General features: G+C 43.5%; 2 protein-coding genes across 4 annotated transcripts; one reads left to right on the top strand and one right to left on the bottom strand.

The window, feature by feature from the left end:
• Window positions 1-1,117: 1,117 nt before the first annotated feature.
• LOC103974571 (leucine-rich repeat receptor protein kinase HPCA1) lies at window positions 1,118-8,756 on the top strand. The gene is made up of 19 exons (XM_009389427.3): window positions 1,118-1,443; window positions 1,573-1,696; window positions 1,768-1,839; window positions 1,961-2,035; window positions 2,133-2,204; window positions 2,287-2,448; window positions 2,539-2,613; window positions 2,681-2,752; window positions 5,522-5,593; window positions 5,668-5,736; window positions 5,832-5,906; window positions 5,997-6,068; window positions 6,154-6,288; window positions 6,372-6,847; window positions 6,931-7,086; window positions 7,223-7,362; window positions 7,502-7,721; window positions 7,816-8,051; window positions 8,127-8,756. Exons 1-19 carry the CDS (start codon window positions 1,362-1,364, stop codon window positions 8,625-8,627), a joined length of 2,886 nt encoding a protein of 961 aa, XP_009387702.2. The 5' UTR covers window positions 1,118-1,361; the 3' UTR covers window positions 8,628-8,756.
• Window positions 8,757-8,794: 38 nt separating this feature from the next.
• Window positions 8,795-11,330, bottom strand: LOC135629683 (probable monofunctional riboflavin biosynthesis protein RIBA 3, chloroplastic). Of its 3 annotated transcripts, none has more exons than XM_065137451.1 (7): window positions 11,159-11,330; window positions 10,757-11,078; window positions 10,308-10,535; window positions 9,917-10,239; window positions 9,719-9,848; window positions 9,347-9,643; window positions 8,795-9,179 (listed from the first exon to the last, which is right to left on the bottom strand). In XM_065137451.1, exons 1-7 carry the CDS (start codon window positions 11,212-11,214, stop codon window positions 9,072-9,074), a joined length of 1,464 nt encoding a protein of 487 aa, XP_064993523.1. In that variant the 5' UTR covers window positions 11,215-11,330; the 3' UTR covers window positions 8,795-9,071. The 3 variants fall into 3 exon arrangements, with proteins under 3 accessions (XP_064993523.1, XP_064993522.1, XP_064993521.1); XM_065137450.1 differs by having other exon boundaries at window positions 8,795-9,277; window positions 9,355-9,643; XM_065137449.1 differs by having other exon boundaries at window positions 8,795-9,277; window positions 11,159-11,329.
• Window positions 11,331-11,713: the final 383 nt, after the last annotated feature.

Genomic DNA, 11,713 nt, shown 5'->3' with positions numbered 1-11,713 from the left:
CTTTTTGAATGTTCACGTGGGACACAAAATCACATGCAAAATCACATCTGACTTGTGCTGATGGGAGGACCCGAAATTTTCCTTCTTACTCGCTATTTCTAATTCAAATGATTTCAGGAGTCTTTTGATATATAACACGTCTCATCGCAAGTATTGATTGATTGAATCCTCCAAACGAGCAAGGGCAATTGCTTCAGTTTTTGGCCTAAATGAATGCAGTTTTCAACTCTTGCAGTCTGAATAACAAGTCTAAAATAGTGTATCTTATTTCTGATACCTTGTTTAACATGAACACCATCAGTAACGAAGACCTGTTCCTATTTTATGTAGCAAAACAGAAGTTTCCTTCAAGTATGATTTGTTCTTTTCGAGTTCATCATTCCTCCCTTCACAGTTCCAGCAGAAGTCAGATGTGATTTTGCGTCGCGTGTGAACCTCCAAAAAGATGGCACGAGGTCGAGACTTGGAATTCTATATTGCCCACCACATACAAAGATTTAGTCAAGTATACATGTTTTCTTGTGATGATAAAGATGACCCAGTGAGCACGAATGAGCATTAAGTATTGTACACCTGTATGCAGCTACTAATTCATTTTGTTATAGATCTATCTACCACAATTGAAACATTTATTCCCTAAGAATGATTGAATCTTTGTGGTCTAAAGTGATTTTTATTTTATTTTTTATTCTAATAAAACAATACTTTTCATCAAATTATATTCCTTATATTAAAGAAATTTCACGCACATGAGTTTTCTTTTGAAACATCAGATCCCATCCGGGAGAAGAGAAACCAGGAAAGAGCCATCTAATGGTTTGTCAACTCTAAATCTTTTGACCATTCAAAGAGCCGGTTGCTCATCATTGACATTTTCCCTCATCAATGCAGAAGACGATAAGCTCGACTCCGAACTCTTCACATTCTTTTTTTCTCAGTAGAGTAAACAACTTTAAGAGCAATAAACATAACAAGAGTGGTGGTTGGGTGGAGTTATGAATGGATCAAAGAGGTGACACGGAAGAATAGCTTGTCAGGGCCCTCTACAACAACTCCACCACTGACCTCACAATAATATATAGCAACTCCTCTTGAGCAATTCAAAGAACATGAATTGTTCTTAGCTACTACGATGACCAAAGAGATGGTCAGAAGTCCAATGCCAATATTTATTGAGAATGTATTACCAACAAGAGCTTCTTGCATGGTGTTAAGAGACTTAAATGGATCACAAAATAGTTTGGCGTTCAAGACAACTCCAAGATCTCGGCAGGCTACTTGCCATTGCAAACTTCCATCTTCGTGATTGATTCTTCAACCTTCGACTCCAAGTTCTGGATTGACTCTGCTGGCCGTCTGATATGGAGATTGGGCTCTCGACGTTGTTGGTGATACTTACAGGTCTCCTTCATCTTGGTTCCGGCGACACAGATCCTAATGATGGTGAGTTCTTAACCTGCTGCAGCGTCTGCTGTCGTATGATCTGAAATGGCTTTCTGGTTATTGTTGGACATGGACAAGAACTAAAGGTTCTCCTTGATGGTAAGAATTATTCATTGTCTTAATGTGCAGCTGCTGTTCTGCGATCTATGCTGAATCAATGGGAAAATGCTCCACCAACCTGGGGGCAGTCGGATGATCCCTGTGGCACGCCATGGGAAGGAGTTTCTTGCGACAGCACCAGGGTGACCGCGCTGTGAGTCTGCCACAAATCTCTCCTCGGTCTTTATTTCTTTTCGATCTGCTCAACTTTGATGCTCTTTGCAGGAGACTGTCGACGATGGGCATCAAAGGTACATTAAACGGCGACGTAGGCCAGCTCACCCAATTGCAGTCTCTGTAAGCTGTCTTCTCCTTCAGCACTCGGAATATTTCTATTCTTTGGATGCCATTCATCTCTGTGACTTTAAGACCAAACTCAAAATTCAACACAGTCTAATCTGACGAAAACTATGTGCAGGGACTTGTCATACAACGGAGGTCTCAGCGGTCCACTCTCTGCAAGTATCGGAAATCTGAAGCAGCTTACCACTTTGTGAGTACAACTCTGGATTGCATACTTGCAGGAAGCTAAGTTTCTATGGACTCGTTCATCCAATTGGCTGAAAGTTTTATGTTCTTCTTATCATCAGCATCTTGGCTGGCTGTAGCTTCAGTGGCAGCATCCCACAGGAATTAGGCAATCTGAAGCTGCTCTCCTTCTTGTAAGCGCTTTTGTTGATTGGTAGTGCAAAGTTCCATCATTGTTCTTCAGATCATAAACAGAGAGTCGATCGAAATTTCCAGGGCTCTGAATTCGAACAAGTTTAGCGGTCGGATTCCTGCTTCGTTGGGTCTCCTATCTAACCTGTATTGGCTAGACCTAGCAGACAACCAGTTGACTGGATCTCTCCCTATATCAACGAACTCCACTCCGGGTCTGGACCTTCTTGTCGGCGCGAAGCACTTGTAAGAAACTCGCTTTAAGCGAACCAAAAGAGAGTCATCAATCACACTTATTGCTATATGTCATACAAGTTACTTTCTTCATGATTGCAGCCATTTCAACAAGAACCAGTTATCAGGAGAAATTCCAGAACAACTATTCAGCTCCCAGATGACGCTAATACACATGTGAGTAGGTTTACACAGTTTCTGCACTTCCCTTCCTTCATATGATTGAAATCATGTTATCTGTCAGACTCTTCGACTCGAATCAATTTACTGGTTCAATTCCAACCTCGCTGGGACTGGTGAAATCGCTGGAGGTTCTGTAAGTAACATTTCAATTGGATGATTTGTCTATCTTTTAGAGGGTTGACATTGATAGAATGAGAGAATGAAGAATAAAATTATAAGGATAAAACAAAAAGGCACACTTCAAGTAGTATCATGTGAAGTCTATTTATACATAGTGAAAGAGGATATTTCTTTAACTGAGCAGAGAGATTTCCTCATGCAATTGAGGAAATCTCATCTGCTATGCAGTTGAGAATATCTCTCTTTTATCAGAGAAAATCTCTCTGTTATCATGCCCCCGCAAGATCGAGCTCCTGTCAAGGATACCGATCTTGGATCGATGAAACAAAAATAGTTTGCGGGCTAGAGGCTTCGTGAGTGAGTCTGCAAGTTGATCAGCCGTATGGACATGAGAGACACGAAGTTGATGTTTGACAACTTGATCTCGCACGAAGTGAAAGTCGATGGCGATGTGTTTAATGCGCGAGTGGAACACTAGATTGACACATAAGTAGGTAGCTCCAACATTGTCACAATATATTGTGGGAGTATGAGTAAAGCTAACTTTGAGTTCCTTGAGGAGATTTGTGATCCAGTTGAGTTCAGCAGCAGTGATAGCAATAGCACGAGATTCAGCTTCAGTTGTAGATCGAGCCACTGTCTTTTGCTTCTTAGAACTCCAGCTGATTGGATTAGACCCAAGAAAGATGACATACCCTGACGTGGAGGTTCTATCATCAAAGTTTTCCGCCCAATCAGCATCAGCAAAGGCATGGAGATGAAGTTGAGTGGTTTTGCGGAGAAAGAGACCATGATTAAGGATCCCTTTAAGATATCGCAAAATTTGTTTAACCGCAGACCAATGTATAGCAGAAGGTTGGTGCATGTATTGAGACAATTTATTGACTGCAAATGAGATATCTGGACGGGTGAGAGCCAAGTATTGTAAGGAGCCAAGTACTTGCCGGTATTGAGTTGAGTTCATGGTAGGACTGCCATCACATAATTTGAGTGATTCACCAGTAGAGAGAGGAGTAGCAACTACTTTCGCATCCTGCATATTTGTCTTTGATAATAAGTCTTGAATATACTTTCTTTGAGAGAGGAAGAGACCGGAGGATGTAAATGTTGCTTCCATTCCTAGAAAGTAGCTCAATGGTCCTAAGTCTTAGTCAAACCTTTGTTGACAATCTTGTTATACAAATTGCCCCTCCTTTTTTGAGTGACTTAAGCTGTGATGGATGGTCCTAACGGTTTGTCCTCGCGCTTGAGATATATCTCAAAGTCAATCAGCTTGTCGAAAAGTTCTTCGAATGTTATTGGTGAATCACGCGCCCATATTGCTGCTACCAATTCCTTGTACTCGTCTCCGAGGCCATTGAGGATATGAACAGTAACTTCCTCATCACTGAGGGAATGACCTACCAAGACCAAGTTATCGATGATGACCTTTATGTTATGTAGATAATCAGCAATATTACTTCCCTCTTGTTTTATCTTCATGAGGCTGGATAGAAGACTAAGCATGCGAGTGCGAGAACGATTGGCCAAGGTGGTTTGCAACTTGCACCAAGCTTCGGCAGCAGTGTCACATGAAGAAATGAGTGGGGCAAGGGATCCAGCGACCGAGGCTTGAATTGCTTGAAGGATGAGGCGATCCTGGCGTAACCATAGTTTGTGATCCGGATTTGGTACTGGATCGGATGCGCCTGGGATGTTGAGCATCGTCGGTGGACAATGAAGAGAGCCATCGACATAGCCTAGAAGATCATAGCCAAATAGTATATTAGAGAATTGAGCACGCTATGATGCGTAGTTACCACCGTTGGATAATTTGAAGGGGATGAGGGTTGCTACATTTATGGAGATAAGGTTTGTATGTGGGAAGATACTATGGTTCCCTGCAGGAACAGTAATGGGAGCATCAGAGGTAGATGATGATGACATATGGAAGATATGATCAGGGAGAAAGAAGTGTTGGTATAGATCAATGTCACCTGAGGTGGTGGCAAATAAGATCTGTGAAAGAATAAGGTCTTCGTTGAAGGAAAAGACCTATGCAAGATGGTGTAAAGCTGTAGATTTCTATGCAGCAGTTCTATAGGAAGGACTCTGGGCAGTGATGCAGCCAGTGGCGTGATCAGCTTTGTGCAAGACAACTGCAGATCTGTGTGCAATAGATCAGCAGTGAGGAATCTTGGCAACGAGACAGCAGCGTGGAAAGTTACCGAAGGCTGCTTGTCTCTACGAAGGCAGAGCAGGATGCTGGCTGCTGGGAGGCCTGCACCCAGAAGGTCCTCTCAGAAGCAGTGAGGATAATGTTGCCGGAGTCGAGGACAGCGGTGGCGGAGGCGTTGGAGGGAGAAGGCCAGGAGCTGGTCGATGGACCAGCGCGCGGAAGTAGAGCAGATCTGGCAGATCTGGAGCAGAGGGTCAGTAACGGGGCGCTGGCGGCGATAAAAGGTGGGAAGATGATGATGCAGCAGCTTCCATGGCCTGACGTGAAGCTGATGGGTGAGGTTGAAAGACTCAAAGAGAATAACGCCGCTCTGATATCATGATAGAATGAGAGAATGAAGAATGAAATTATAAGGATAAAGCAAAAAGGCACACTTCAAGTAGTATTATGTGAAGTCTATTTATACATAGTGAAAGAGGATATTTCTTTAACTGAGCAGAGAGATTTTCTCATGCAGTTGAGGAAATCTCATCTGCTATGCAGTTGAGAATATCTCTCTTTTATCAGAGAAAATCTCTCTGTTATCAGACATTTCCTGTAACTTCAAGTTTCTTCTTGTGACAGTCGGCTCGACAATAACAATTTGGGAGGTCTAGTTCCATCCAATATCAACAATCTCACGAGCATCAACGAACTGTAAGTGAAGCAGATATCTTCGAAGCCAAAGCTGATTGCTGAAGAACTGATACCACTGTTTCGCTTTCTTACAGGAACTTGGCGAACAATGAGCTAACAGGATCGCTGCCGGATCTGACAGGAATGAACAACCTCAATTACGTGTAAATTACCATTTCTTAGCTCCACTTCTGACCAACGAAGCTTTCTCATCTTATTCCTAGCATGATGTGTGGCAATGTGGTGAAATGGAATGCAGGGATCTGAGCAACAACTCCTTCAGTCCTTCAGAAGCTCCAGGGTGGTTTACAACAATAGAATCGCTCACCGCCTTGTGAGTCTCCTTTGCACGTTCTTGATTTGCTGATGTGCTCTTGTTCAGTAGCAAGTCAACTGACCTAAAACAATGTTGGTTCATTTCCAGAGTCATTGAATCTGGGGGTCTTTTAGGCCAAATTCCAGAGGGGTTGTTCAGCTTGCCTCAATTGCAACAAGTGTGGGTATTCTAACTAGTCCTAGTGAGCATGATTCTTGCATCCACCTTTTATATTATGTATCTGATCACCTTATACATCTAACAGGTTACTAGATAATAATCAATTCAATGGTACACTGAACATGAGCAGCATCGTTGGCTCCCAACTACAGCTCGTAAGTTTCACCAACAACTCCATCACTGGTATCGTGTCAGCATCCAGTTACAGTAACACTCTGATGTGAGTTCATTTCGTCATGCAACCTTTCTTCATGGATTCATCTGCATGACTTACGTCTTCCTTCTGCTGCTTGGAAACGGCAGGCTTTATGGAAATCCAGTGTGCAATTCTTCACCTGTAAACACCGCAGTCTACTGCCTCCTCCAGCAACAGCAGAAAAAGCCATATACAACCAGTTTAGCCACATGCGGTTCTATTTCATGCCCCCAAGACCAGAAGCTTGACCCTCGGAGTTGTTCTTGTGCCCATCCATATCAAGGGTCGATGGTCTTTAGAGCGCCGTACTTCCGAGATCTCACGAATGCCACATTGTTCCAACAACTAGAGAAGAGTCTGTGGACTAATCTGAGCCTCGCTCCAAGTTCAGTATACATATCCGATCTCCACTTCAACAGTGATAATTATCTTGAGTTGAACGTGGCTCTGTTCCCGTCGAATGGAATGTACTTCAACAGATCAGAAGTTCTAAGAATTGGGTTTGATCTAAGCAACCAAACCTATAAACCTCCTACCATATTTGGACCATATTATTTCCTGGCACTCCCATACACCTTCTCAGGTATGGATCCATTTGTTTCAGGGTAAAGTTGAACGGGCTTTCCTGTAGATGAATGAACTGACGAAACTTCCTGATGAACATAGGTGGGACTAGTGGAAAGACAACCATAAGCACAGGCGTTATTGCTGGGATAGCTGCTGGTTGCATTGTTCTTGTAATTGGACTTGTTTGTGTTGGGATCTATGCTTTACTTCAAAAGAAAAAGGCTAATAGAGCTTCGATACAAAGCACACCTTTTGGTATGTTTCCCTGCACGAGATACGTTATCCTTCAAGAAACAGTAAAAGAATTTGAGTTTTTTTTTCTTGTCGTGAACAAGATGATGGTTTGCACTACAACCCGTAATCCAACTCTGATGATTTCTGGACTTTGCAGCTACATGGGGATCCGGTGGCAAAGATGATGGCAGCGCACCTCAACTCAAGGGAACGAGATGGTTTCCTTTCGACGAGATCAAGAAGTGCACCAACAATTTCTCAGACGCTAATGAAATCGGCTCCGGAGGTTATGGAAAGGTACATCAGCTTGTAGTAATCTACCAGGATTCACTCCAGACCTACTGAAATGAAGAATGGAGATGGAAAGAAGAACGCATTGAAGCAAAGGAAAAGAAATCTAGCTTGTTGATGAACTTTGTGAATTCTCTATCTTCAGGTCTACAGAGGAATCCTTTCGAGTGGGCAGATGGTTGCAATCAAGAGAGCGCAGCAAGGATCCATGCAAGGAGCACTGGAGTTCAAGACAGAGATTGAGCTGCTTTCTAGGGTTCATCACAAAAATCTAGTTGACCTCGTAGGCTTTTGCTTTGAACAAGGAGAACAGATGCTGGTGTATGAATACATCCCTAATGGAACATTGAGGGAGAACTTGATAGGTCTGTGCAGTGGCCACATCTCATAGGAACCCTTCCTGACCAATAAATCTTTCTATCTCTAACATGATGCTTTTGTTGTTGTTATGATGTGCAGGGAGAGGTGGGAGACAGTTGGACTGGAAGAAGAGACTCAAAATTGCTCTGGGCTCAGCTAGAGGGTTAGCTTATCTTCATGAATTGGCCAATCCCCCCATAATTCACAGAGATGTCAAGTCCACCAATATCCTTCTGGATGAAAGCCTCGATGCAAAGGTTGCAGATTTTGGCCTCTCAAAACTAGTATCGGACAGTAAAAAAGGACACGTTTCCACCCAAGTCAAGGGAACACTGGTGCGTTTCCATCTCTGAACGACTTCCCATTCTTCCAACAAATCGACTCTCAGATAATGGTGTTCAACGTTGCAGGGTTACCTGGATCCTGAGTATTACATGACTCAACAGCTCTCGGAGAAGAGTGATGCGTACAGCTTTGGTGTAGTCATGCTGGAGCTGATATCTGCAAGGCAACCAATAGAAAAGGGCAAGTACATAGTTCGCGAAGTTAGGATGGCGATCAACGACTACGACGAAGAGTGGTATGGCCTCAAGGAGATGGTGGATCCGGCGATGCGGAACACAGGAAATCTCAAAGGGTTTCGGAGGTTCGTGGAGTTAGCAATGAGATGTGTGGAAGAGTCAGCTGCCAACAGGCCGACGATGAACGAGGCGGTGAAGGAGATCGAGACGATTTTGCAGAGTAATGGATTTAACACACAAGCAAGCTCATCATCCTCGTCCACCACAGACTTTGGCAACTCACACGGCGCTCCTCGTCATCCTTATTCTGATCACACGCAAAGAACCGAGGAAAGCAGCGGCGCTTTCGACTATAGTGGTGGATATTCAGCAAAAATTTTGCCCAAGTAGTGTGGAGATTTGGCATTTTTTATTTTGGTTCCTCGTTCCTTTTCTGTCTCAAGGTCTATACAGATTCAGCAATGCTATATGTAACATCAATCTGCGGAGAATATTTCACTCATTATTTTGTTTTTGATTGATTTTTTCTTGGTTGGGTGTCTGAATTAGATAGGCAGTTCCAAATTAAGGATGTTGGAATTACATTGATAACAACTTTACTAACTCATGCACAGATAAGTATGTTTTCAGTCAGCCAGACAGGAAAAATTAAAGAATTCACTAGAGAGACTCTGTGAGATGAACTTGATCAGCTTGTAATATGTAAGATGCAGGCGGAAGAAAAGAAAATGTCACCTCTGTTTCCATGGTTTATTGCTCCCAAAAGATCGGAGATTGAATCGATCTTATGATCCATTTTCTTTGTTGGCTTGATCAGCTTCTGAGCTCAAGAATTCAGGTGAACTTCCAGGGAGATCTGAGCCATAAATGTGGCCCATCTTCGTTCTCTTTGTCTCCAAGTATCTCTTGTTTTCCTCGGTTATAGGGGACATCACAGGGACTCTGCCAACAACAGCCAGACCGAAACCTTTGAGTCCCATGAACTTTTCTGGGTTGTTCGTCATAAATCTCATTGTGCGCACACCAATGTCTCTCAGAATCTGCTCGGTCCAAGAGAAACATACTTAAGAAACGTAAGGAGAGAACACAGCAAAGAGGAGAAGCTTCACCTGAGCACCTATTCCGTATTCACGAGCATCCACAGCCAACCCGAGTTCCAGATTAGCCTCAACCGTGTCGTGTCCTTGATCCTGCAGATTGTACGCTCGCAGCTTGTGTCCTAGACCGATCCCTCTTCCTTCGTGGCCGCGGAGATAGACAATGACTCCTCTTCCCTCCTGCTCTATTAGCCGTAGTGCGAGGTCGAGCTGGTTGCCACAGTCACAGCGAGCAGATCCTAGAATGTCTCCGGTTAGGCACTCGGAGTGCACTCTCACAAGCACATTTTGTCCATCTCCGATATCACCCTGGGAACAAACGTAAGATTACTCGGTGCAGATTGAGCAAGCGATAGCAATGATGGAGTTTGGAATGCTCTGTACCTTCACAACAGCAATGTGCTCGGTTCCATCTAATTTGGACTGGTAACAGTAAGCCTGGAAAAGCCCCCATTTAGTGGGCAACCGGGAGACAGCAATCTTTTCCACCAGTTTCTCTCGCTTTCTTCTATACCTGAGACTTGTAGGAGTTAAGATCAGTTCTAACAAGACAGGCTTAGTATAGCTTCAATGGAGGAATACCTGATCAAATCACTGATTGAGATTACTGGTAAGTCGTATTCCTTGGCCATCATGCGTAACGTAGGCAGACCTGCCATGGAACCATCCTCTGGATCAATGATGGTGGAGAGAATCGATGCAGGCCGTAATCCGGCAAAAGTCACCAGATCCACTGATGCCTCGGTATGTCCTGCTCTCTTCAGAACACCACCATTTCTATACTTGAGAGGAAACACATGACCAGGCCTTCTGAAGTCTCCTGGCTTGGAATCAGGAGAAGCAAGAGCAAGAATTGTTTCTGCTCTATCAGCAGCTGACACACCACTAGATGTTGTCCTGGCGTCCTAAGACCATTACAAATGCAGGGTGTCAAAAGCTATCAGCATTAGTTTAGTTTCTACTCAGAGCTTACCACTGTTATTGTGGCTGCTGCAGCAGACAGGTCCTTGATCTCGGTGATGGGAGACATCATAGGAATCATGAGTCGCTCCAGGTCCTCTTCCTTCATTCCGACAGATACTATTCCGGAGCCATGCTTCATCATAAAAGCAATTGCCTTGGTGTTCGCTAGAGTTGCTGCCATGATGAGATCTCCTTCGTTCTCGCCATCGTCATCGTCGTTATCTACAGCAATCACAAACTAGAGAATAATGTTTGGGTTAACTGTATGTCCTCTGTTCTTGAACTTGGTATATATTGGTGGTCAATCTGAGATCAAAACTCTATCTTGCAATAAACATGAAAACTGTCCAATACTGATTAGCATAAACTATGGGCTAATGTTCGTCAGAATAGCAGGAGACGATAGCCAATGGGAACAGATCATACATACAACATATATATGATATGTGTGATCCTAACCTTTCCTTCTCGCAAAGCATTGATAGCCTGATCAATGGAGCAGAAGCCTTTCGAAGGTTGGTCGGGATCGCCCTCCGCATCGCTGACAAAGAAATCTACTGTTTCCTGAGTCATCTCCGCGTTCAGAGTGCTAAACGCACTTCTTGATCCATCCAATCCTCCAACGACGGATCCATTGTCATTTCCTTTCGGAGAACCTCCATCCAGCCATTCTGCGCCTTCTGTTCCGCTTCCACCGATGGAGCGACATCCTAACCTCGACCAGCCCTTCTTGATTAGTCCATAGCTCAGATTGTGGATACCGATGAAGGTGGGGTGGCAGCTGTGACGAACTCCAAATTGGTAAATACCAGATGGAAAGAAACAACAAGACTTGGGCGTGGTCAACAGAGAGAGGCCTACCTGGAGCTGATGATGGTTTGAGGTGAGAAGGGGAAGCTAAGCAGAAGGCAATCCATTTAGAGAAAGTTCCAAGCTGAAAGATCGATGCTTCTCCGAGTTGCTTATATACAAGTGCTGCGCTCGGCCTCTGTTCGGTAAAATTCCAGTTCATGCATTGACTTATCCGTTCATCTGGATAATGGAAGTATATCCGAGGGATAGAACAATGGCGACCTCATATTCTTGGTGGTGTAAGACAAATAACGTAACCACAAATATATGCCAATTGTACATAAGCAAGTTTGAACAACTTGCAAAAAGGACACAAGGCAGATGCGTAAACCAATTAAATGATTCATCTGAGAACAGCAGGAACAAAGTGCATCCGATAATTAATTCTGAAAAGGTTCCCAAGCGGAAGTTGGAGGGATGTGATTGGTTAAAATTAACATTGAGCATGCGTTTAGTTTGGAATAATGTTATGTGATAAATACAAGGATCGTGTACTGATAACTGGTGAAGAGATTAAAGACATAGACGTAATCGCTAATTGAGTATGAAAAGGAATAATACATG

The sequence above is a fragment of the Musa acuminata genome, chromosome BXJ3-1 (genome assembly GCF_036884655.1).
Source record: "Musa acuminata AAA Group cultivar baxijiao chromosome BXJ3-1, Cavendish_Baxijiao_AAA, whole genome shotgun sequence".
NCBI lineage: Eukaryota > Viridiplantae > Streptophyta > Magnoliopsida > Zingiberales > Musaceae > Musa > Musa acuminata.
Note: the sequence above shows the minus strand (reverse complement) of the source record. Positions and strands in the feature narration are given on the sequence as shown.